The 26,887-nt window shown below is 45.1% G+C and overlaps 2 protein-coding genes across 12 annotated transcripts in view; one reads left to right on the top strand and one right to left on the bottom strand.

Annotated features, from left to right (window-relative positions):
• Nucleotides 1–16,137, top strand: LOC118206701 (nectin-3-like protein). Of its 5 annotated transcripts, none has more exons than XM_035380913.1 (6): nucleotides 1–342; nucleotides 811–1,155; nucleotides 12,365–12,476; nucleotides 13,916–14,004; nucleotides 14,136–14,167; nucleotides 15,417–16,137. In XM_035380913.1, the coding sequence occupies exons 1-6, from the start codon at nucleotides 285–287 to the stop codon at nucleotides 15,564–15,566; spliced, it is 786 nt and encodes a 261-aa protein (XP_035236804.1). In that variant the 5' UTR covers nucleotides 1–284; the 3' UTR covers nucleotides 15,567–16,137. The 5 variants fall into 5 exon arrangements, with proteins under 5 accessions (XP_035236804.1, XP_035235999.1, XP_035239372.1 ...); XM_035380108.1 differs by having other exon boundaries at nucleotides 15–342; nucleotides 12,362–12,476; XM_035383481.1 differs by having other exon boundaries at nucleotides 16–342; nucleotides 12,362–12,476; nucleotides 13,946–14,004.
• Nucleotides 16,138–19,790: 3,653 nt separating this feature from the next.
• The window catches only part of grik5 (glutamate receptor, ionotropic, kainate 5), a 56,059-nt gene continuing 48,962 nt past the window's right edge, over nucleotides 19,791–26,887 (bottom strand). For 6 of the 7 annotated variants that reach the window (XM_035412468.1, XM_035412459.1, XM_035412487.1 and 3 more), the window contains 4 exons: nucleotides 25,566–25,694; nucleotides 24,051–24,172; nucleotides 23,068–23,070; nucleotides 19,791–22,114 (listed from right to left, as the gene is read on the bottom strand). In XM_035412468.1, the coding sequence (XP_035268359.1) occupies nucleotides 21,530–22,114; nucleotides 23,068–23,070; nucleotides 24,051–24,172; nucleotides 25,566–25,694 (839 nt within the window). In that variant the 3' untranslated portion in view covers nucleotides 19,791–21,529. The remainder of the gene's footprint in view (nucleotides 22,115–23,067; nucleotides 23,071–24,050; nucleotides 24,173–25,565; nucleotides 25,695–26,887) is intronic. The other variant, XM_035412513.1, reaches the window with a different exon arrangement.

The following is a 26,887-nucleotide window of genomic DNA, read 5'->3' as shown; positions in this document are numbered from 1 at the left end:
AAAGAGGTTCCCCTTTTTTCTTCCGCTTGAAGTTCCCTTTCTTGTCGCGCGATTATTCATAACCAGGAAATCAAATTATTTCCAGAACAAGCCGGAATTAACGAGGTTACGTCCTAATAATCATTTAATTTGCACTACCTAATTAAGGCAATGTCTAATAGGCTATTTATGACCTGAAAGGTGCAATTCGCGACCCGTTTGAGTGGGGGGGGAAATTCTGCACATTCATATCAATTTCGAAAGCTATCGGGTTAACTCTCAGTTCCGTAACGAAATCGGCTATCATGGAGTTAATGAAATGTTTTCTTGCGTTTGTGTTCTCAAGCTGCATGATCCGCACAGGTAAGGGACGTTTATTTGACAGTAGACTACAGTTAAAAGCAGGGCAAGTAGCCTACCTATTATTTAAAATTATACTAAATAATGCTACTCGTTTCGTGTCGTGTTGGGGTTAATCCAGTAATTTATTATTATTATTATTATTATTATTATTATTTTGCAAGGGAGTTTTTTTATAAGACAAATCAATCGCCTTACCTATTATTTCTTCTAAACACGTCATAATAAGCGCTAAAGGGTACACAAATACCAAAGAAATTGGCTATTTTGCCATTGTGGTCGCATGCTACTTATAAAATAAAACAATGAATTAATATGTGAACTTGAATTCGTATACTACTTGGTGGTGGTTGTAATTTCACCGCAGTAATAATAGCAGTTGATCAAAAACATTCTTTGAATAATTAATATTAGGCATGCTTTCCACTCTGTCTTAACCCTCTCTCCCTCTTTCCCCCTCTTCCACTTCAGTGGTTGAGAGTCAGTCTGTCAGTGTTGACCCACAGGTTACTGCCTACTTAGGGGGTGAAGTCACACTGCGTTGCCAGTTCATTCAGGGAGGCTCAGCTGCTAAGGCCACACAGGTCGATTGGAGGAAGGAATCATTTTCCGAACCTTTAGCCGTTTTCCATTCTGAATTTGGTAAGAATTACTCCAAATCTTCGGGTGGACGAGTCCGTTTCACCAGCAGCTCTGTGGATGATGCTTCCATCAGCATCATTAATATTAATGAGACAGATGCGGGAAAGTACACCTGTAGATACGCCACTTTCCCTGAGGGAAGCAAGGAAGCCACCACCACACTCACTGTGAGGGGTAAGACAGCCACATTTCATACTGTACCAGTTTTTCTTTGAAGTTCCAGTGCTGTCGTTTGTTTTTCAAACTGGAGGCAGTATAACGTATTCAATTTTAGTTCATTCAAGTGTAACAGGACCACCAAATTACATCATGACATATATATTTCCTGGCAGAATTCAATAAGCAAAACGTTAAAGGCAGATTCCTTCTCACATTATGATTTTAGAGTTTTGAAGATTATGTGCAGGAAGATTTTGTACTACAGACTGTTTCTATCAAACACTGCTTAAATAGTTCCTGGAATAACTATCCCATGTGAACATTCAGAAAGTATTCATAATAAAAAATATTCATGATATATTTTGTTTCCACTGGCCTGTTACAATTATGTTATGAATGTACATTAGAGTTGTAACCAAACAATCATGCTAATGGCTGCAAATGCATATCCAAGCAGACAAACCCTGGGTGCACTCAATAGCAGTGGCGTCTGGGATTGCCCTGCTGCTCATAGTCCTCATAGCAGCAGAACTGTACTTCATCATGATGAAGAGGAGACAGAGGTGAGAGGCTTTGGTTATTGCAGAGAAAAAAAGAACAGGCTCCCGAGTGTGCAGTTGTAATTTAAAAATTCACGATCAATTGAGACCACTTACCCATTGCAAAGAATGAGTTTTCCCATCTCCAATGTTGCAATCCGTACTGTTTTGTTTATATTTTTTGTACAATTAATTATAACATAAAAATAATGTGTTGACTGTAGGAATATCATCATCCTAGATTTATGTATCTAGATTTATGATATATTTAGGAATAAAAAACTTTAATGTAATGTAATGTAATCTTCCACTTTGTTTTTAATATTTGGTATGCAGAAAATGATTTCAATGTAACTTTGAAGAGGGATATATACACTACATGCCAAAAGTATGTGGACGCCTGACATCCAGCATCTCATCCAAAATTATGGGCATTAATTTGGAGTTGGTCCAGTTGGTTTTTACAATAGAAAATTAAATTAAGGAGTAAAGCATTTTAGCTTATGTCCAGCATACATGTACCACAGCTTGTGTCTGGTTTAAGTGGTTAGCATTAGAGTAACTGTAACTGTCATGGTGGTCCGTGAAGGACGGAATTCGCCTGATATGGTTACAGAAAAATTTAAAAAAATCAATTGTGCTGCAAGAGATCTGAAACATCTAGCCAACCATTGGCAAGGAGACGGTGGAATCATAAGGACAGCCAGCATGCCATAGCAGCTGGCAGTGAATGGACATAGTGTAGGACCATTTCCCCCTATTGTACGTCGCTTTGGATTAAAGCGTCTGCCAAATAAAGGTAATGCAATGTCCTGTATGAGGTGGCACAGTGGTGCAGCGGATAGCACTGTTGCGTCGCAAGAAGGAAGTTCTGGGTTGATGTGTCAGACAGATTCTGTCTGCGTGAAGTTTGCATTTTCTGAAGGTTATGAAGCTTCCAAGGGCCCTGACTGACAGGAGCCCTCAAAAAATATTAGAACAGGACTTTGTGGGGGTAGCGGGCCCAATGTGGGATCTCTTTTCATGGGGCCCCAAAAGTCCCTGGTGGCCTACGGACATTAGAAGTAGGGAGTGAAGTGTGGACAGACTTTTTTTCCCTGAACTGCTGGATGTGCTCAGCACCACGTTGATGAGAGCAGGGCAGCTGTCTCCCGTTCTCCGGAGTGCTCCGTTTGTTTTTCACTTCGGTTTTATTCGCAGTGCCGATAATCAGGCCAGAGAGCTACCGCGTCTTGTGGTGAAAAACGTATTTTGGAAGGCCTGGCAGTGGTGGCTGATTGCCTTCAGATAGATAGATGCGTAGAGGGCCTAAGGGAATTTGACTTATGTTCAAGTTGAGCTTGTTTTCGTTTGTATACTAGTGCTGGGTAACTCTTCTACCGCTGCTGTGAGTGCCATCCCTGAGGTGCTCTTGTGTTGGTGCATATGAGCTGGGACATCTGTCCAGACAAATTTTGATTATGAGATCTAATGAGGTTACGAACATGGGCTCAGCCCCGTGTGACTGGAGATGTGCACATCCATGTATAATATCAGCTTTAAAGAAAACATGAACTAAAAAAGCTGAGATTAGTAAATCTTCCTGTTTCAAAATTGCTTCCCTTTTATTTCCATTTTGAAAAGCGTGGTTTTTACAGTCTCATAGTGACATCACAGGCCTCGGCTATAAGAACCAAAAGCAGAGCTCTAATAAAGAACAGAGAACTCTGAGATCATTTTCCAACTTACCCCCTTTTTTTTGGCTTTATTAGGATGTAACCTACGCAGACATACGTGGGTTTCGGCCTGCCCAGGGCGGCTCTGCGATCCGGACGTCCAGGGAAGGAACGGAGTACGCTGAAGTGAAGCGCAGCGTGGAGGGGTGCAGAGAAGTCACCTACGCCCAGGTGAACAAGAGATGATGGAGCCGAACGGAGACTCTTCGCCTGATGTCTGCGGGTGCAATGAGCCAGCGGGGGCAAGATGGCCCTGGACTCACGCCATGGAGGGGGGGAGGCGGGGGGGGGGGGGGGGGGGGGGGGGGGGGCACTGTTAACCTGACTTTGCCTAAGCTCGAGAATCGAGCAGAACGTCAAATTTCGGAAACTATGTGTGTGAAAGAACTATGTGACGTCAGAGCAGCTTGTATCATACTGTAAGGAAATGATGCACTTTAGCGTTTGCTATGAAAAAAAGTGTAACTGTCATTGTGCAAAGCAGAAACTACCTGTTGGAAGGGCTACCTGTAGTGTCCAGCATTTACATTTGACTGCAGGGAGACATGGGCAGTGTGCAGGTACAAGGTACAGGTACTATGACGAAAAGCTTGATCGCCCTCTTTCAGTTATTTCAATGCTAAGGGTACATACTGGATTTCAGACTTTTAGTGGGAAGAATGACTGAAAACCAGTATGTACCCTTTAATTAAAGACAATCTGAACAGAATGGCTCCAAATACACAAGAAAACTGCTATTTCTGCTTAATAAAGTGTTTGCCATTCAACAATCTCATCCCTTTTCATGAGTACCTTGGTAAATGGTAAATGGACTGCATTTATATAGCGCTTTTACCCAAAGCGCTTTAGAATTGATGCCTCTCATTCACCCATTCACACACACACTCACACACCTACGATGAAAGGCTGCCATGCAAGGTACCAATCAGCTCGTTGGGAGCAATTAGGGATCAGGTGTCTTGCTCAAAGATACTTCGACATAATAATAATAATAATAATAATTATAATAATCAATTTAGCACTGTTATAGAAATATTTAAAAAATAACAAAGAATCAAAAAAGTTCAAAAGAAAAGCTGCTTTTGTTGTTTTTTTTCTTTAAGTGGCATCCCCCGGTAGTTCTGCCTTCCATCTTCATCCATTCTTCCTCACTAGCCCATAATTTAGAACACCTGCTCCAGCCCCTGGACCTCAGGACCCAGTGTCACAGAGTGCACCTCCTCCACCCCCTGGCCCTCAAGATCCAGTGTCACAGAGAGCACCTCCTCCACCCCCTGGCCCTCAAGATCCAGTGTCACAGAGAGCACGTCCTCCACCCCCTGGCCCTCAAGACCCAGTGTCACAGAGAGCACCTCCGCCACCCCCTGGCCCTCAAGATCCAGTGTCACAGATTTACAATTTATTTGTCGCGATAGACTTCATGTATGTGTTGGGGGGGGGATTGTTTGTACTGTTTATTTAATTGTATCGTAACTATTAAGAGGTTATTTAATTTTGCTGCACAGACAGAGTTCACATTTTGTGTCTGGTGACTTATTTTATTTTTATGAGCGACATAGCTCAGGAGGTAAGACCGATTGTCTGGCAATCGGAGGGTTGCCGGTTCAAACTCCGCCCTGGGCATGTCGAAGTGTCCTTGAGCAAGACACCTAACCCCTAACCCCTAACTGCTCTGGCGAATGAGAGGCATCAATTGTAAAGCGCTTTGGATAAAAGCGCTATATAAATGCAGTCCATTTACCATTTACTATTTATTTATTTATTTATTTATTTATTTTTACTTTGTCCATGTCTCCAGATGAAAATGAAATCCTAGACAGGGACCAGGTGTGTTCTGCAGTACTGCGCAAGCCTACAGCTCCAGTTCCAGGAGAGCTTCAGGCTCTGACGGCTTCTGTTGTCACTCAGCTTTTAACCGATCAATTAAAGCAGCTGTTTGCACAGTCATCTCATCTGGTATACCCTGGGTTTGGAGTGTTTGGTGATGTTAAGATGAAAGAAACAAAGACCATCTTGGCTTTGCAGTATAGCTTGTAAGCATTTGTCCTACCACCGAAGAGGCTGTCTCTAGGTTTCAATCGTGTCGGGTGTGTGTATGTAGATATAAATTTGACAACGGCAGGATTGTTTTGTTTAGCATGCTTCCGTTCGCATTCCCACATAACTTCAACCTTCACCCCATGCGTCTTTGTAAGAGTTTCCAGTTTGTCATAAAAACGCTTTCTTAAAACCCCATATGGTATGTGCTGTGGTTAAACGGGTCAAGCCCTGTACTTTCGATAAATTCGTCACGATATTTTAAGCACGCCTCTCTTAGCAGGAAATCAAAAACACCATCAGCGACTTCGTTGTACCACTTGTCAAACTCGGCCTTGTCCTTATCCGACGTGGCCTCATAACCATAGTGATGTTTGTCGGGACAAGGGCCTCGGTTGTTGTTATTTTCCTGATTGTTAAATTTGTGTGGGAAATGCCCTTTCTCCACAGCGCTCAGATTTAACGCTGCGGCCATTTTAGCAAGACGCATAGGGATGAACAAGTAGCTATCTGTGTATCGCTGCTTAAAACACTCGTCGTACATGGAAATCAGCCTACACCCCATCATGGTGATTTTTGGAGTAATGCCCACTTTGGAAAAATGTTCCAAGAGAATAAAATTGACAAATTCCGCAGCGTTGTGTGCTAGCCATATATACCCTACATACTTGGAACATCTAAATTTACTCAAAAGTTTTTCAATACAGTCACCCTCTTCATCTGTAAGCTCTTCAGCAGCAGCAGGAAACTGATTATAGAGGAAATGTTGGCAGCTGCGACACCAGTACTTGCCAGTAGACAGTAGCAGCCGTGCTCCTATACTGCAAAGCTTATAGCTTTTGAACGGAAATTATTTCAATGCCAATGGATGAAAGAAGCACATTTCCAAAGCCCTGTAGCTTCACTGAGGATGCCGGGAACCATCACTGCTGTCGTTGCCGCACTGGAGCAGGAGTGGTGGTGTAGAACTCCGGAATGGGGCCCACGTTGCCAATGAGACGGAGGCGGACGGCAACCAGATTTCGTCATGGCATTTCCCAATAAAGGCTCCTCAGGGCTCGCATGGGGGCGCCACCACAGGTACCGGGTCATGGAGAAGAGGATGGAAAACAGTGCTAGTATGCAATAATGACACAAGTTCCTTCATTTTCTCAGATTACAAGCTTGAGGTGTATACAAAATATAGCTAATCTAAGCATATTTGCCATGGTGAGATCACATAAAGAACCATGAAACATAAGGAAATGCGGTTTCCAACAGTGGGTACTTCGAGGTTGAAACTCTTGCCTTAAAGAGAGACCAGTTTGTGAGTTATATGAGGCTGAAGAGTCCATGCATCTTTTAAAAATTGGGGGGAAATGCATTCTGCAGAGATTGGATGAACGTATTACTGCTTCTGCCCATCAGGCGTCACAACGAGGCTAATCTTGCGTTGCACTATCGGAAGCGACTCCTGCCAAATGGATGCACTGGAAGAGATGCATAGCCCGGTCCCGAAAGCCAAGACGATTGGCGATCGCGTTTTGAGTTTCGCTTAATTCGCTGACATAAGGGCCACTCCGGGCGAGGGCAGGCATCTAAGCAATAAGGTTCGAAGAATTTTTTCTCAATACGTCACTATTTAAATATTATTTAACAGTTGGGCACAGTGGGCTGCTTTAAAGCGCCACATTGCACTACTAATATGCTTACCGAATTAGTATATTAGGAGGGGAATTGGAACCCGTCTCTTATTTTTTATTTATTTATTTTAACCATCGTATTGCACTCTTTATTTAAGACGAAAATGCAATGTACGATTAAAGAAAACTATGACAAAGTTGCAAAAGCACATGCTACAAAGCTGCCTGGAACCAGCCATAACCGGGGGCAGATGCAATGGATGACGCGCAATGCCATTCGCGTGAGCATGCAATTGTAGAGACAGTGAGGCCAATACCTAGGCTATGCAGAGCATGTCCGTACAGGAGGTATAATTTGTCCTCAACATGTGCGCCCAGTCGTGTGGTCACACGCCTGATCCCATGCACGGTGAAGAGGTCAGAGCAGTGACGTGGAGAAGGCTACATCAAATCCCTTCTCCACTGTGATAAGCCTAGACACCCGTTTAAGTGTCATGGAATACAACGATACACTTATGAATGCGGAACGTACGCATTCGCGTCTTGCAACAGCATGATATTGAGAGAACGAGTCAACATTAAGCCTGTCTCATTAAAATGGACATTAGCAATCCCTAAACATTCAGCATCGTAATCTGACAGCTAAATTAGATAGCCAGATTGTATCCTCGCAGATTTAACACCAATATGAATTTAATGTTTTCATTTTTCTGTCGCGATGATTGGGTCCCAATATGGAACCGGCTTTTTAAGTGCAAATCGTGCATCAGTGGAGAAAACTATATCTGGTTCTGAAGTTGAAAGCCAAAAGCTGCATTGCATTTTACAACATTGGCTGTCGCCTACTTGCCGGTAACAGTCTAACACTCCTTGTAGTGTAGCGATTCAGTGAAGGGTAGAATGCAGCTTTGAACAATTTAGACGACTCTGCATCTCTGCTCTTTGCAACACGACCTGCCGCCCATGTTCAATCTGCCAAACCTATAACAGCCAGAGCTTAACTGGCCATCTCGCAGCCCAATCCTCCCGGAATTGGGATGGCAGGTATGCCATCCCGCCAAGTTACGCCTTGGCGGGGGCATGCCCCATACCTATATATTTATATATATATATACCTATACAGCACCGAGAGTTTGGCACTTTTCAGGGTTCCCCACAGAAATAACCACAACAGCCACAGACACTCAGCCCTTAAAAACATTAACTTCTGTACATTCTGACCCCATTTCAACAGACAGATTTCATAAACAACTTCACATGTCCACACAATAAAGCCCCAAACTAAGGGGATTTTGCGTTTTCTCCTTCTTCTTCTTCTCTTTCTTCTTCTTCTTCTCATTCTTATTTTTCCTGCCGCCTATCCCACTAATAACATGTCTCCCCATTGGACATTTTGCCGACACCCGCCAAATCTTCACCTACATGACCCAATGAAAGACTCGCATACACACGCAAAATACTCATACCTTTTTACTCTGAAACATTTTCAGTACAAACAGCTAGTCTGCCTGTGGCCTAGTGGGTAAGGTTACAGTCTTGGGAACACAGGGTCATAGGTTCAAGCCCAGCTAGGAATATGTTTCTTTAACCTGCTTTTACCCTCACTAATAATTGTCTACTACTTCTCAATTATTGCTTTTGCACCATATCTACCAGCCGTTCACCGAACGTATACACTGTATTATGACGTACCGTCTGCACGTTCAATTGTTAACCGGCTACAATATTGCAAAGCCATATGGATTCAACGGGAGCTCTTCCGTGCTTACTCGCCTGTGTTCTTCTTTAAAACCATGGACAGGTTTGCTAATGATATTTCACGCATTGCATAGCTATGTCATGGTGCTGCCCTAACAAAGTGACAGACTGGTAAACCTCCGGTTGAACGATTGAATCCCGCCTCGTCCTCAGGCAGATAATTTCCTCTTTTACACTAACGTTCTCTTACGCTTATATTTGCTTTACCAAAACTCACTCATGGCCACCCATATGCATTTCATGATGGCAAATGTATTCCTTTTATTAAAAAGTTACACCAGTTCACCGCTGTGCCATTTCTACTAACTACATTTCTTCACTTGGCTACCATACAAAACCTTCTTATCAGCAAACGCCACATTTCTACATTCATGTTACCTTGCCCTGTTCTCTATCTAGCCACATACAAACAATTACTACGTATGTACGTTCTGCAACTCCCCATTAAAACATTACATTTAAAATCATGATTCGCTCATAATTATAACTACTAGTACTGAACATGAAAAAAAACACAGCAGTGCAATAGATATCACATGTTACTTAACCCTCCACTTTAACAGCTAATGCTTTATAGCGACTGTTATATATACCATTCGATAAGGAATGTAAGCTCGCTCATAATTTCATCCTAATTTCTCTCACACTGTTGTTATTTTCTCATATGCAAAGCCTGCTGGGACATATGCGTCTGCTCCTATTCTCCACTATCATGTTTTCCGGTTCTAGTTTAGCAAAACAGCGAAGAGGATTCCTACCTGCAGATAAGCCTATCAAAATGCCTTATAAACCTTACAAACACTAAAAGTGCATCTCCACGAAATAACAGACAACGGAGCAGGACAGAAGGCTACACAAGTTGCGACCTAGGGAGTTATAATTCTACGGCCTTGCTGATTCTTTTGTCAGTCAAGACTCGTTGGATGGACGTCAAATCCGTGAGTACATACACTGGCCATATTTCATCTGCGTTTCTGATGCGTTTACACTTACGCCACCCTTTCTCACAGCCACTGCTTTACATATATAGCAAACTGAACCTGCTGAACGGTACACGTTCATCAGACTGTATACAAATTCACACAACGATAGCCATAATCCACAACCGTTTCTTACAGGGTCACTTCGCATTTCACACTCTCATAATAAAACGCTTTGCAAAAAGAAATGATATCTCATAAAAAACACGTTTTCAACGTACAAAAATGCCAAGTTACTCAAAAGTATTGATATCAAAATGACGCCAAGTTACGGTACTACAAATAATATAGGCTATCTTGCCTCACCGAAATGACATAAGATGTATTAAAAAGCAATGCTACCCAATATTTCCTCAATTCTTTCAAGTCACTTGGTGTCATTTTGATATCAATACTTTTGAGTAACTTGGCATTTTTGTACATTGAAAACGTGTTTTTTATGAGATTTCTATATACAGCAAACACGACAACATATGGGTAATAGCCTTTGCAATATAGTCTGTCATGGTTCTGTTTTACTGTTTCTGTGTTTCCTTGTTGGGCCGCCAGATGGCGGCACTTCTGTTTTGTGTCCTGCTCTTTCCCCTGTTAATTGTATTATTGTTTTCCATTATTGTCTTGTTATTCTATCATTGTTCCCACCTGTGTCTTGTTATCCCCTCCTTTTCTGGTTTGATTGTTTTTTGAGTTCACTTGTGTCTTGTTACCCCCTGTCTATTTAAGTTCTTTGTCCCCTTGACTCAGGTGCTGGTTCCTTGTGTTTGTTTCCTACTTGTGTTTGTTTCTGACCATATGTACCTATCCTTGTACTCTGCCTGCCTGTGTTCTGTTCTGCCCTGCCCGTGTTTTTGAGTTCCTCTTGTTTTCTTAGATATTTTTGGAGTTTGTGTTTTTGCCCATCGTGGCCTTTTCTGTTCCCCATTTGTGTTTGCCCTTTTGTTAGTAAAGTCTTTGTTAATTTTCCCTTTTGAGTTTGTCTTCCTTACTCTGCGCCTGGGTCCTAACCCCCGTACCCATGACAGTCTACAGATACAGACACTACAAACTATGTTCATTAACATTCTGGAGAAACTGTGTTTTTTGATATCACATTCGAAATATTAGTATGATAGAATTTTTAAAGAGGTTCCCCTATTTTCTTCCGCGTGAAGTTCCCTGTCTTGTCGCGCGATTATTCATAACCTAGAAATGAAATAATTTCCGGAACAAGAGATTAACGAGGTTACGTCCTAATAATCATTTAATTTGCACTACCTAATTAAGGCAATGTCTAATAGGCTATTTATGATCTGAAAGGTGCCATTCGCGACCCGTTTGAGTGGGGGGGGGGGGGGGGGGATTCTGCACATTCTCGCGCTGCACATTCATGTCAATTTCGAAAGCTATCGGGTTAACTCGCAGTTCCGTTACGAAATCGGCTACATGGAGTTAATGAAATGTTTTCTTGCGTTTGTGTTCTCAAGCTGCATGATCCGCACAGGTAAGGGACGTTTATTTGACAGCAGACTACAGTTAAAAGCAGGGCAAGTAGCCTACCTATTATTTAAAATTATACTAAATAATGCTAGTCGTTTCGTGTCGTGTTGGGGTTAATCCAGTGATTTATTATTATTATTTTGCAAGGGAGTTTTTTTTATACGACAAATCAATCGCCTTACCTATTATTTCTTCTAAACACGTTATAATAAGCGAAAGAAATTGGCTATTTTGCCATTGTGGTCTCATGCTACTTATAAAATAAAACAATGAATTAACCCCCTCTCCCTCTTTCCACCTCTTCCACTTCAGTGGTTGAGAGTCTGTCTGTCAGTGTTGAGCCACAGGTTACTGCCTACTTGGGGGGTGAAGTCACACTGCGTTGCCAGTTCATTAAGGGAGGCTCAGCTGCAAATGCCACACAGGTCGAATGGAGGAAGGAATCATTTTCCGAACCTTTAGCCGTTTTCCATTCTGAATTTGGTAAGACTTACTCCAAATCTTCGGATGGACGAGTCAGTTTCACCAGCAGCTCTGTGGATGATGCTTCCATCAGCATCATTAATATTAATGAGACAGATGAGGGAAAGTACACCTGTAAATACAACACTTTCCCTTGGGGAATTAAGGAAGCCACCACCACTGTGAGGGGTAAGAGAGCCACATTTCATACTGTACCAGTTTTTCTTTGAAGTTCCAGTGCTGTCGTTTGTTTTTCAAATTGGAGGCAGTATAACGTATTCAATTTTAGTTCATTCAAGTGTAACAGGACCACCAAATTACATCATGACATATATATTTCCTGGCAGAATTCAATAAGCAAAACGTTAAAGACAGATTCCTTCTCACATTATGATTTTAGAGTTTTGAAGATTATGTGCAGGAAGATTTTGTTCTACAGACTGTTTCTATCCGACACTGCTTAAATTGTTCCTGGAATAACTATCCCATGTGAATATTCAAAAAGTATTCATAATAAAAAATATTCATAATATATTTTGTTTCCACTGGCCTGTTACAATTATATTATGAATGTACATTAGAGTTGTAACCAAACAATCAGCAATGCTAATGGCTGCAAATGCATATCCAAGCAGTCAAACCCTGGGAGCACTCAACAGCAGTGGCGTCTGGGATTGTAACTGCCCTGCTGCTCATAGTCCTCATAGCAGCAGCACTGTGCTTCATCATGATGAAGAGGAGGCAGAGGTGAGAGGCTTTGGTTGTTGCAGAGAAAAAAAGAACAGGCTCCCGAGTGTGCAGTTGTAATTTAAAAATTCACGATCAACTGAGACCACTTACCCATTGCAAAGAATGAGTTTTCCCATCTCCAATGTTGCAATCCTCACTGTTTTGTTTATATTTTTTGTAGAATTAATTATAACATAAAAAATAACATGTTGACTGTAGGAATAAATGTAGGAATAAATCCTAGATTTATGTATCTAGATTTATGATATATTTAGGAATAAAAAACTTAAATAATGTAGTAATCTTCCACTTTGTTTTTAATATTTGGTATGCAAAAAATGATTTCAATTTAACTTTGAAGAGGGATATATACACTACATGCCAAAAGTATGTGGACGCCTGACATCCAGCATCTCATCCAAAATTATGGGCATTCATTTGGAGTTGGTCCACCCTTTTGTGCTATAACAACCTCCAGTCTTCTGGGAAGGCTTTATACTAGATGTTGGAGCATTGCTGCAGGGATTTTCCTCCATTCAGCCAGAAGAGCATTAGGTCGGGCACTGATTGGGCGATTAGACCTGGCTCACAGTTGGCTTTCCAGTTGATCACCATGGTGTTGGATGGGGTTGAGGTCAGGGCTCTGTGCAGGCCAGTCAAGTTCTTCCACACCGTTCTCGAAAAAACCATTTCTATATGGACCTTGCTGCGTGCCCGGGGGCACTATCATGCTGAAACAGAAAAGGTCCTTCCCCAAACTGTTGGGGAAGCACAGAATCGTCTAATATCATTGTATGCTGTACCATTAAGATTTGCCTTCACTGGAACTAAGGGGCCTAGCCCAAACTATGAAAAACAGCCCCAGACCAAGGGGTGTCCAGATACTTTTGGTCATATAGTGTACATTGTTAACTCATATAGGTTCTTAAGGGTAAAACAATCAAACAATCATAGTATAAGTGACCATTAAAATGTTATAGAGGTCAAGCATGCCACAGGTATTTGGTGGTATTCTGTATTTTGATGTTTTTACAATAGAAAATTAAATTATGGAGTAAAGCATTTTAGCATATGTCCAGCATACGTATACCACAGCTTGTGTCTGGTTTAAGTGGTTAGCATTAGAGTAACTGCTTCCTGAAAAAGATCACACCTGTCAAAATGCATGTAGCTCACTGCTTACTGTACCATAAGGGCAGCAATTTCAACCAAATGCAGCATCTAATTTCACAACAACTGTAAGTTATGCATCTGAAAAAAAAAGGTCTGTGTGTGCGTATTTGTGTGAATGCATGAATCTATATATAATTATATAAACAGATACGCGTACATTATGTAGTATATAAGTATGTAAATTTATACATGTAAAGGCCGCTGTTGTTTCGTGTAATGAGGAGGGATAAGCTGAGATGCAAAAGTGGCGCGGTAGATGTCACATGGTGTGAAATGCGCCGCAGAAACCTCACTGCCGTGCATGGCTTCCCCAGATGCGACGCTGCGCCCCAGAGCCGCAGCAGCAGAAGCAGCAGCAGCAGCAGCAGCAGGCGTAAGTTTCAGACCCATTCACCACATGACTTCTTCATGCCCATTCGACACAAAACCAACTTCCTTCATCAGCGCTTTTCCAGCCAGCCAGTTCTCGTTTTGAGAAAAGCTCCGTGTCGTTCTGTGTTTCAGCGGCAACTCGGGTCACTGGGAGAGAAGAGGAGGTACGGTCATGCAGTTTCTTTATGATCTGATTCACATGTTTGGTGGTGGGGGGTGGGGGGGGTGGCTGTCATGGTGGTCCGTGAAGGACAGAATTTGCCTGATATGTTTACAGAAAAAAATTTTTAAAATCAATTGTGCTGCAAGAGATTTGAAACATCTAGCCAACCATTGGCAAGGAGACAGTGGAATCATAAGGACAGCCAGCATGCCATAGCAGCTGGCAGTGAATGGACATAGTGTAGGACCATTTCCCCCTATTGTACGTCGCTTTGGATTAAAGCGTCTGCCAAATAAAGGTAATGTAATGTCCTGTATGAGGTGGCACAGTGGTGCAGCGGATAGCACTGTTGCCTCGCAAGAAGGAAGTTCTGGGTTGATGTGTCAGCCAGATGGATTTTGCATGTTCTGCAGGTTATGAAGCTTCCAGGGGCCCTGACTGACAGGAGCCCTCAAAAAATATTAGAACAGGACTTTGTGGGGGTAGCGGGGCCCAATGTGGAATCTCTTTTCATGGGGCCCCAAAAGTCCCTGGTGGCCTACGGACATTAGAAGTAGGGAGTGAAGTGTGGACAGACTTTTTTTCCCTGAACTGCTGGATGTGCTCAGCACCACGTTGATGAGAGCAGGGCAGCTGTCTCCCGTTCTCCGGAGTGCTCCGTTTGTTTTTCACATCGGTTTTATTCGCAGTGCCGATAATCAGGCCAGAGAGCTACCGCGTCTTGTGGCGAAAAACAAAACAAATCGGCATTTTGGAAGGCCTGGCAGTGGTGGCTGATTGCCTTCAGATAGATAGATGCGTAGAGGGCCTAAGGGAATTTGACTTTTGTTCAAGTTGAGCTTGTTTTCGTTTGTATACTAGCGCTGGGTAACTCTTCTACCGCTGCTGTGAGTGCCATCCCTGAGGTGCTCTTGTGTTGGTGCATATGAGCTAGGACATCTGTCCAGACAAATTTTGATTATGAGATCTAATGCGGTTACGAACACGGGCTCAGCCCCGTGTGACTGGAGATGTGCACATCTATGTATAATATCAGCTTTAAAGAAAACATGAACTAAAAAAGCTGAGATTAGTACATCTTCCTGTTTCAAAATTGCTTCCCTTTTATTTCCATTTTGAAAAGCGTGGTTTTTACGGTCTCATAGTGACATCACAGGCCTCGGCTATAAGAACCAAAAGCAGAGCTCTAATAAAGAACAGAGAACTCTGAGATCATTTTCCAACTTACCCCCTTTTTTTGGCTTTATTAGAACGTAACCTACGCAGACATGCGTGGGTTTCGGCCTGCCCAGGGCGACTCTGCGATCCGGACGTCCAGGGAAGGAACGGAGTACGCTGAAGTGAAGCGCAGCGTGGAGGGGTGCAGAGAAGTCACCTACGCCCAGGTGAACAAGAGATGATGGAGCCGAACGGAGACTCTTCGCCTGATGTCTGCGGGTGCAATGAGCCAGCGGGGGTGAGATGGCCCTGGACTCACGCCATGGAGGGGGGGAGGCGGGGGGGGGCACTGTTAACCTGACTTTGCCTGAGCTCGAGAATCAAGTAGAACGTCAAATTTCGGAAACTATATGTGTGAAAGAACTTATGTGACGTCAGAGCAGCTTGTATCATACTGTAAGGAAATGATGCACTTTAGCGTTTGCTATGAAAAAAAAGTGTAACTGTCATTGTGCAAAGCAGAAACTACCTGTTGGAAGGGCTACCTGTAGTGTCCAGCATTTACATTTGACTGCAGGGAGACATGGGCAGTGTGCAGGTACAAGGTACAGGTACTATGACGAAAAGCTTGATCGCCCTCTTTCAGTTATTTCAATGCTAAGGGTACATACTGGATTTCAGACTTTTAGTGGGAAGAATGACTGAAAACCAGTATGTACCCTTTAATTAAAGACAAGCTGAACAGAATGGCTCCAAATACACAAGAAAACTGCTATTTCTGCTTAATAAAGTGTTTGCCATTCAACAATCTCATCCCTTTTCATGAGTACCTTGGTAAATGGTAAATGGACTGCATTTATATAGCGCTTTTATCCAAAGCGCTTTAGAATTGATGCCTCTCATTCACCCATTCACACACACACTCACACACCTACGGTGAAAGGCTGTCAGGCAAGGTACAGACGGAGTGTGGCACAGTGGGTAAGGAACTGCGCTTGTAACCGAAAGGTCGCAGGTTCGATTCCCGGGTAAGGACACTGCCGTTGTACCCTTGAGCAAGGTACTTAACCTGCATTGCTTCAGTATATATCCAGCTGTATAAAATGGATACAATGTAAAGTGCTATGTAAAAAGTTGTGTAAGTCGCTCTGGATAAGAGCGTCTGCTAAATGCCTATAATGTAATGTAATGTAATGTACCAATCAGCTCGTTGGGAGCAATTAGGGATCAGGTGTCTTGCTCAGAGATACTTCAACATGGCCATTTTGACTGTTCCATGTACCCAAGGGGGCGACATAGCGCAGGAGGTAGGAGCGGTTGTCTGGCCAACCCTCCGACTGCTAGACAACCGCTCTTACCTCCTGAGCTATGTCGCTCCCTTGGGTAAATTGAACAGTCAAAATGAGTTACAGCACTGTATGTAAGTATCTATGCTTTGACAAGTAATACACTGACACAAAGTCCAGTTGAATCTGGAATATTATGTATTACATGCATACACACACACACAAACACACACACACCCAGACACTGTAACAGCAACGCGGCCACACACAGACACTGAAATATGGGTTCACACAATTACACACGCTGGAAGAGGTTTGGAGTCCGGCAGAGGCAAAAGCGCACACTAAATTACACGCAGATAAAGACCACACATGGCATAACTCTAGAGTTTGAATATTTCTTTTTATTCAAAACGCATTTGTGTGTCTATAGGTTTAACATCAGAGGGTCGCTATAGAGAGCATGTTGTGATCATCACCTCGCACCCCCTCACCGCCAATCCACAAGCCAGATGTTGGAACCCTTCGAGTGACCCTTGCGATTCAATAATAATAATAATAATAATCAATTTAGCACTATTATAGAAATATTTTTAAAATAACAAAGAATCAAAAAAGTTCAAAAGAAAAGCTGCTTTTGTTGTTTTTTTTTCTTTAAGTGGCATCCCCCGCTAGTTCTGCCTTCCATCTTCATCCCTTCTTCCTCACTAGCCCATAATTTAGAACACCTGCTCCAGCCCCTGGACCTCAGGATCCAGTGTCACAGAGAGCACCTCCGCCACCCCCTGGCCCTCAGGACCCAGTGTCACAGAGAGCACCTCCTCCACCCCCTGGCCCTCAGGACCCACTAACACAGAGAGCACCTCCGCCACCCCCTGGCCCTCAAGATCCAGTGTCACAGAGAGCGCCTCCGCCACCCCCTGGCCCTCAGGACCCAGTGTCACAGAGAGCACCTCCGCCACCCCCTGGCCATGAAGCGTAGCTGAAACAGCCGCATGTGTGTGTGAGCGTGCAGTGTTTCCCACAGGTTGAGAATTTATTTGTCGTGATAGACTTCATGTATGTGTTGGGGGGGGGGGGGATTGTTTGTACTGTTTATTTAATTGTATCGTAACTATTAAGAGGTTATTTCATTTTGCTGCACAGACAGAGTTCACATTTTGTGTTCAGGGACTTTATTTATTTATTTATTTATTTTTACTTTGTCCATGTCTCCAGATGAAAATGAAATCCTAGACAGGGACCAGTTATGTTCTGCAGTACTGCGCAAGCCTACAGCCCCAGGTCCAGGAGAGCTTCAGGCTCTGACGGCTTCTGCTGTCACTCAGCTTTTAACCGATCAATTAAAGCAGCTGTTTGCACTGTCAACTCATCTGGTATACCCTGGGTTTGGAGTGTTTGGTGATGTTAAGATGAACAAAACAAAACCCCCTGCAGACCTGTGTGGCCCTCTCGGGCAAAAGCCACAGAACACATCTCACTGGCCTGTTTTTTTTTATTTTTTTTATAGGACACGCCCAGGAGCACATCATGCCAAAAAAATAATGATACATAAGTTCTAATTCAGTACTAGGGCTATATTTTAACTATCTAAGCGCACGGTCTAAAGCGCATAGCGCAAGTGCATTTAGGGCGTGTCCAAATCCACTTTTGCTAGTTTAACGGCGGATAATCTGAGCGCAAAGTAAGGCGCATGGTTCAAAGGGGTTGTACTTAGTCTCTTAATTAGTCATAGGTGTGTTTTGGAAGTAACATGAAATAAACCAATCAGAGTGTCATCTCCCATTCCCTTTAATGGCCAGGTGTGCTTGCACCTTGGCGGATTGCTATTATAATGGCGGATTTTCCAAGTAGTAGAAAAGAATTCTGAATATTATAGAATATTATGGCTAACCATTATGAGGTTTTTTTTTTTTTAAATATCGCGCGTTGTGCACCCGCCTATGTAGGCGCATATTACTATCTTAATAATGCGCCCTTAAAATAACAGTAAAATACTGCCCAATTGACTTAAGGCCAGGTTTTTGTTGGTCAATCGCGAAATCGCTTTCCGCTGCTTCAAGATTGCAATGCGCCAACAATGCGCCTGACCACACCTCATTTTAAGACCAACACGCCCATGGGCGCTCAGATGGGCGTAAGTACATTCGCTATTTAAACAACGTGGGGCGCTGGATGGGAAAATGACAACTGCGTCGGTCTGAAACCAGCGAAGACACTTGCGTTGCGCTTGGCGCCGGGTGTAAGATAGAGCCTCTGGAGTTGAGAAAGAAAGAAGCCCAGCAGCGCAAGCGGCCCTAAACGGCAGATTCGAGCGTAGAGTATGATGTCGTTGTACAGCAGCAGTGATCGAGAAGATCGCAGGCTGTTTCCCTCTTGCCTGGAGAACGCAGCAACAGGAGCTTCATTCGCTTTACCGTTTCACTGAGGTTTTTTCCCGACTCGCAGCATCCCACACCCCCCCTGAGCCGAGCCGGTGACTCTGACTAGCGGGCGGTAAACGGGGGGGGGGGGGGGCTCACACTCCACACAGCGTTTACTCGCTGAGTGATGACCCCGAGGTCAACGTCACCAAGGAGACTGGAAAGAGCAATTTGTGCCTCGGCCCGCTAGCTCGCCCGGCAACTCGGGGAGAGAAAAACGTTGTTCAGCGTGACAGCCTGCCAGATGTCGAAAGAACTACTGTAATCTCAAATGCTAATCGTTCCACGGGAAACTACGTTGTACCAAAAATTAATAATAAAATAAAAGACGTTCACAGCACTGTTTTAGAGTTCAGTTTCTTTTCTTTTTTTTAGTGCTGTGAAACATTTTGGTTCTATAAAATGTAGCAGTGAGGAGCGGACACAAGATTCCCAGTCGCAGTAGTTTCAGTGACCAGAACTCCCCCCACCCCCCCCCCCACCCCCACCCCCACCCCCCTTCCGACTTCCCCACTACAATTTAGTCATACACAGCAAATCAGAGCGTTAAAGTGTAATCTGTAAGGAGTTAAAGTGGCTCTAGCTCTGGCTCTGGCCAATGAATCCATTTGAACAGTACGACATTGGTCTCATTAAAGCAGGCAGATCCCGTCTGAACCCAATGGCTGCAATGCGACTCCTAATGACCGCAGCCCAGAACAGTGGGAAGACCTACTTAAGAAAGCAGTCCAATAAAAGATTTCTCAATCAGATGCCATTGCGTCGGATTGGACAAGAGCAGTTTTATTTCAATAGGGCTCTCTGTTTTCAATGGGGGTCAACCAAACAAAAGTTTTCTGCAAAGATCAGGTTAAGGCTCTGTGACAATGGCACGTCATGTGACCCCGTGCCTAATTGTATGATGCAATTTAGAAAGAAAAAAAAGGTCTAATAATAAATCCATTTTGAGCGAATATATTCATCAGTTTGAAAAAATATATACATTTCATAGAATTACATAATAAGCAAAGTAATGAGAGTACACCGTCTGCCCTCATCAGATAAACGTTCTTTATTGTGAGTAATGTTTTGTGTGTGTGTGTGTGTGTGTGTGTGTGTGTGTGTGTTTTTCTCTCGTAGTCTTAGTCTTAGTCTAAGATGATTGTAGACTCAGAACTGCTCCTCAGGCTGGGCTTATTGAGAACAGTCTGTACATCCTGTGGAGGATTTTCCAGGACAGGCCACTGAACTATCTCTCATCCCCTTTCTGCATCGTGTACATTCACCTATCCAAAGTGTGCTTGTTGCATACACTCACACGCCGAGATTTTCTTTTTAAACTGCAAAACTGCACGGTATTCAAACACACCAGCCCGTGGCTGGCAGATTGTGTTTGGCAGCCCTGTGTGAATTACTGGCTCGTGCTGGCTCATGCACGCGCCACTTGTTACGTGTCTGCGTGTTTCTGGTGAAGCCAGCACCGACTTGACTAGCCCGGCGACTGTCGTAGTCCTGCGGTTATTCGGGAAGCCAACCCGCTCTCTACGCACCCCCACCCACCCAGCCCACCCCACCCCCCTCCAACCACCCGACTCCAGCCTCCGCTCAGTGTCCTGTGTCGTCCTGCAAATTCCTCCAAGAACAGCAATTAAACCGAGGGGAAAACCAAGAAAGAAAGAAAGAAAGAAAGAAAGACAGAAAGAAAGAAAGACAAGGAAAAAAATATTTTTCCAGTTGTTTTTTTTTTCTCTTTTGTTTCCTGTTTACAATGTCACGCAAGTCTTGCGAGAGTCCGTTGGCTCGTTTGAGGTCCTCCTGGATATACGTGTGCTCCCGGCTGCAGTCTCTATGCTCCCGAGGAGCACAGAGACTCTATCTGCTCTATGTTCGTAGTCTCTATGGTCCAGTGCGAGGTGCTGGTCCTCCTTCTGTAGTGGTACTGTATGTATGAGAAAGAGTCTCTATGGTCATCTGAGGTGGAGGAGGAGCTAAAATCACATTGAACAATGAAGGAGAGGCCAGACTGGACAGGTTATATCCTCTGGACCGTTCAGCCCATCCATCGCATGTCCTGTAGGACTTGTGTACTGCATGACATCAGCAGGGTACCACCTCCATGGAAACAGCACCAGGGCAGCGAACCGTGGAAAACGGCTCTTTCTGGGCCGAACAAAACTCGCTTCGTCATCCCACCAAAGACCGCAGTGGGGCTTCTCTGGCGAAGACAGAAAGCAGCTGACCTGTGTGGTGTGGTGAGCGGCGGGAAGCTGGAGTCCGGCCAAAACGAGGCTCAGTTCTTCTCCCCGCTCGCCATCTCCACCTCTCTCACGTACTCAACCTCGCTGTCCGTCTCCTTCCTGCACACATCCACTGCCCTTTACATGTCTCACTCTCTCTCTCTCTCTCTTCAGAAGACAGTGCATGGAGAGTGTGGGGTGGGTCGGACAGTCTCTCTCCAAGCAGTGTGTGTCTCCACCAAACCCCCATCCTCCCCACCCATAGTTACCTGCCCCCTCCTCAGTCCTGCTCCCCCAGGAGGTCTGTGCTGGTGCTGCTCTGTGCGGGCGGGAGGGGCCGGGGCGGCGGGGTGTGGTGCAGCCGGCGAGGGCTGGCCCCGCCTCCCCCCTCGCTGTCGGTGTTGGAGGACGAAGGGGGCGGCGGGGGCGGGAGGCGGGGCAGGGGGGCGGAGGAGGGCGGGATCCGCGTGGAGGTGGACCTCAGGCTCTGGATCCGCCTGCACTCCTGGCAGATGCGGATGTGCGTGCAGCTGCGCGAGGGCGCGGCCGGGGGCGGCGGGGGCGGGGGCGTGGTGTTGGCCCCCAGAGGGTCCTCCAGCAGGCGCTGCGGCCCCGGGCCCATGTCGGAGGGGCCCCCCCCGGCCCCGGCGCCCCCGGTCAGGGGCCCCGACCCGCTGTACAGCTTCCCGTTGCTTAGCCGCATCTCCCGCACCAGGCGCAGGGGCCGCGGGGCCGCCAGCGAGACGCGGGTCGGGTGCCGGGGCCCCCCGGGGCCAGTCAGGGGCCGGCGTCGCCGGGACCGAGAGCTCTTCTTGCACGAGATGGCGTTCCGGAACTCCGTCAGCATCTCCTGGCACACGGACACCTGGGACACGGCAGGGCAGGAGACGGAGGAGAGAGAGAACAAACGACAGAGAGAAAGAGAGAGGGAAGAAGGGAGGGAACAAAGAGAGAGAGAGAGAAAGAGAGAGAGAGAGCGAGAGAGAGAGAGAACAGAGAAAGAAGAAAAGCGATGGCAGGGGGGAAGAAAAAAAGAGGAGAAACGAAGAGGTGATGCCATAGGAGGAGAAGAGCAAAGGAAAGAGGAAACAAGGTTAGAATAAGAGATTTCGGGGGGACAAAAGGAAAAACAAGAATGACAGGACGGGTAATAAGGCGAAATAAGAGAAACAGTGGGGGTGGCGGTGGGAGGGGAATCAGAAGCAGGGTTTGAAGGAGAAGTGGAAGAGGAGGATGACGTCAACAGAAAATGAGGAAGAAGGGGAGAAGGACAGTGATTAACAGGTCATGGGTATGGAGGAGAAGAAAGAGCAGAATGAAACAAATATCAAAAAAAGCAAAGGGGAAGGAAAACACAGGGCATTAATAGACACACTCTCTACATATTTTCTTTAAAGCACTGCAAGAAATCTCACTACTCTCAGCTCCTTAAAAGCACTGAATAGCCGTACAGAATTAGTTCAAATCATATTAGACCAGTACACAACTGAAAACACTGACTAGCTGCTTACATCAGAAGCAGGGTTTGAAGGAGAAGTGGAAGAGGAGGATGACGTCGACAGAAAATGAGGAAGAAGGGGAGAAGGACAGTGATTAACAGGTCATGGGTATGGAGGAGAGGAAAGAGCAGAATGAAACAAATATCAAAAAAAGCAAAGGGGAAGGAAAACACAGGGCATTAATAGACACACTCTCTACATATTTCCTTTAAAGCACTGCAAGAAATCTCACTACTCTCAGCTCCTTAAAAGCACCGAATAGCCGTACAGAATTAGTTCAAATCATATTAGACCAGTACACAACTCTGAAAACACTGACTAGCTGCTTACATTATTGTAAAAACTAAAGCAAGTAGTACCAAAGCCTTCACAAACACTCACAATCTGCACACAACGTTGCACAACCAGTTCTACTGGAAGTTAAACACGTTTATTAAGGAACACAGACAGACAGACAGACAGACTCTTTGAAGGACACACAGGGGCCAATAAAGGAAAAAAAGTGAGAAGGGGTTCTTTATATTGCCACTATGACACACATACCTTTAGGACAACAATAACCGCACCAACACAAACAGACGCACATTGAAAACGCACAGTCAAGCACACATTCACACATCACTGAATGTTTATGCATAGATTCACGCACAAAAAAACACTCAAAGGAGGAATACACATTTACATTTACGTTTACATGTGAGTCACAGCAACAAAACACTACCTTGTGCACTGATCATGCCATAACACACCACCCAGTATTAAATAACAAAGATCAAAGTACTACACATACATAGCCATATGGAGGGGAGACATTATCAAACATAAATCTACTGAGTGAAACACATAAATGAACATAAAAAAAGACAATGAGGCATGTCAAAGCAGGTACCATTTTTCATTTTCATGAAGTCATTGGAGGTCACCCGAGTAATTACTGTCATCGAAATACTGAATATTCATATCAATATGTCAACTGCGAACATAAACACATTTGATTAGAGCCCAAGACCGTGCTAGGTAATACTAACTGGAGGTTAAATAGCACGCAGACAACGATGCCGCTGCCTTGACGCAGGTTCACACAGCGACGGCTCCACTGACACCCACGCCTGGTACGCCACACCCCTGCGGTCGAGCGCTCACGCAACCGCATTCCCGCCACGACCACACACAGCACCACGGCCTCACACGACAGCAAACAGCAAACAAACGGACGGAGAGGAGAGAGCCGGCCAGGTTGCCGCGGGGACCTACTGGGGGGGGTTCTGTGATTACCGCGGGCGGCGAGGGTGGGGGGCGTACCTCGTCGGTCTCAGCCGAGCGCCGCGTCGACCACACGAACTCCATGATGGCCACGAACACGGCGATGATCAGGCCGCAGATCAGCACCACGAATATGCCGCCGATGTTCTCCATCCCTAAACCTGAGGAAGACACAGCGGTGAACCACACGTACGCTCACGCGCACGCACACGCACGCACGCATGCACACACACACGCGCGCACATACATACACATGCACACACCCACATACACATAAACACAGGCACACATACACACACACACGCGCGCACACGCACATACATACACATGCACACACCCACATACACACATACACATAAACACAGGCACACATACACACACACACGCGCGCACACAGGCACATACATACACATACGCACACGCACGCACGCACACGCGCGCACACGCACATACATACACATACACACAGGCACATATACACACCCACATAAACACAGGCACACATACACACACACACACAGGCACACATACACAAAAAGCCTCACCCGCACATACACGCGTCATGCATGCGCACTCATGTCCACCGTGACAATCGGATCAGCTCCGCAAATATGATTTCTCCATCCCCGGCACCCGAGCAGCGCAGGGGAAGCTACAACAGGCTCTGAGCTGTTTGTCCCATTCTGCGCAGCGAGTGTACAGGAGCAAAGATCAAATCCTGGATCAGCACCACTAATACCCCCCTGACCCTCTTTCCCTATCTCACACACAGGGAAAAGCCCTGGTCCCACTGCTCAAACAGATCTCCATTCAGCCAGGCCCGCAAAGGACACAGCAAGCGCTGTAGTGTATACTGGAGTGCACAATGAAATGGACACTTGAGTGTAGACTGGAGTGCATACTTGAGTGGGCAGTGGAGTGTACACTAGAGTGTAGACTTGAGTGCATACTTGAGTGGGCAGTGGAGTGTACACTTGAGTGTAGACTGGAGTGTACACTTGAGTGTAGACTGGAGTGGGCAGTGGAGTGTACACTTGAGTGTAGACTGGAGTGCATACTTGAGTGGGCAGTGGAGTGTACACTAGAGTGTAGACTGGAGTGCATACTTGAGTGGGCAGTGGAGTGTATACTTGAGTGTAGACTGGAGTGCATACTTGAGTGGGCAGTGGAGTGTACACTATAGTGTAGACTGGAGTGCATACTTGAGTGGGCAGTGGAGTGTACACTAGAGTGTAGACTGGAGTGCATATGTGAGTGGGCAGTGGAGTGTACACTAGAGTGTAGACTGGAGTGCATACTTGAGTGGGCAGTGGAGTGTACACTAGAGTGTAGACTGGAGTGCATACTTGAGTGGGCAGTGGAGTGTACACTAGAGTGTGGACTGGAGTGCATACTTGAGTGGGCAGTGGAGTGTATACTTGAGTGTAGACTGGAGTGCATACTTGAGTGGGCAGTGGAGTGTACACTTGAGTGTAGACTGGAGTGCATACTTGAGTGGGCAGTGGAGTGTACACTAGAGTGTAGACTGGAGTGCATACTTGAGCAGACACATACCCTTGGCCCGGTGGTCCTCTTCTTTAGGGCACTGCCCTCCCTCCCACCATCGGCGTTTCAGGATCTCCAAACGGTTGTTCTCCTGGAGCTGGAGGATGGCCAGGGTGATCTCATCCCTGAACGGAGAGCCTGAGAGAGAGAGAGAGAGAGAGAGAGAGAGAGAGATGATACACTGTGCGTGTGTGCGTGTTTGACCTTCTCATCTATGCTTTTACTGCTTTAGGGACACAAATTCTCTTGTCATGCAGAGAGAGAGAGAAAGAGAGAGAGAGTGAATCATGAGAAAATGAGATAGTAAAAAAACTGAAACAGAAATTGAGAGAGGGAAAGAAAGAGGAAGATGGAGGGAGGGAGAGGTAGAGCATACACTTCGCTTGCATGCATCACAACCCTTTAACATTGCAGCTTCAGTAAAGTTCAAATGGACCACAGCAGATTAATCTAATCAGTCTTAATTGTCATTTGAGGTGCTTTTTGTTTTGACAGAAATATCGGCAACCAGGCTGTAGTCATAGACCTCATAGATCTCTAATTATTTTTCATCTTTAAGCATTGCACTGAAGTCCCAACAGAAACTCCTCCCTTTCATCAAAATTAAGATTGAATTACTGTCATTCATGGTTCATTTCACACTTTGAATCACTCTATTTTAGAACTATGCAGGGTGATTTACTGTTTGCTGCTCTCTCTCTCTCTCTTATTCCCTCTCAATCTCTCTCTCTCTCACTTTCCCTATGTACAAGAATTTATAGTTGAAACTTCATAAAGAATGAAGGCAACTGGCTTCGAAAGTTATAACAGTGACTGATGATCAGAAAAGAGCCACCCACTGTTTCACCACCACCCAAACACCACCCCACCCTCCACAGCGCCTCAGACCACGAGCGCAACGACGACCGCAATCTCAGGTGGCCACCGGGACTGTGACCGAGGTGCATTTCAAGATAAAGAAACCACGTCACATGCTCATGAACTGCACGGCAGTCTACGGAAGGCGAGAGGGACCAAAAAGAACAAAAAAAAATGCATTTATCCAACGTCATGGGCAAGACCGGTCCAATACCGCTCCTCTTGAGGTTGAGGAGTGTTCGCCAGAAGGAAACATGATGTTCCAAATGACATCGCCCTCAAAAAAACAATGAAGCCATCTTTTAAAATTTTCAAAAGTGCTTGTCTGTTCTTTTTTTCACAGAGAGGTTTAGGAGACACAACCAGCTCATTACGTCAGGGCCACTAAAATGCTGGCACCAGGACGCGAAGGACATTGGGCCCAACGGACGTCGAGACTTGAGACTAGATCCTGGCTAAAGACTCCGCCCGTG

The sequence above is a fragment of the Anguilla anguilla genome, chromosome 1, assembly GCF_013347855.1.
Source record: "Anguilla anguilla isolate fAngAng1 chromosome 1, fAngAng1.pri, whole genome shotgun sequence".
NCBI classification, from domain to species: domain Eukaryota; kingdom Metazoa; phylum Chordata; class Actinopteri; order Anguilliformes; family Anguillidae; genus Anguilla; species Anguilla anguilla.
The sequence above is the reverse complement of the archived record's forward strand: the minus strand, read 5'-3'. Positions and strand labels throughout refer to the sequence as shown.

Bases quoted from the DNA above. Each gene is read 5' to 3' on its own strand.
- LOC118206701 (XM_035380108.1), top strand. From the start codon at position 285: ATGGAGTTAATGAAATGTTTTCTTGCGTTTGTGTTCTCAAGCTGCATG. The intron at 343-810 runs GTAAGGGACGTT...CTTCCACTTCAG, and splicing joins AAGCTGCATGATCCGCACAG to TGGTTGAGAGTCAGTCTGTC. The intron at 14,005-14,135 runs GTAAGTTTCAGA...TCTGTGTTTCAG, and splicing joins CAGCAGCAGCAGCAGCAGGC to CGGCAACTCGGGTCACTGGG.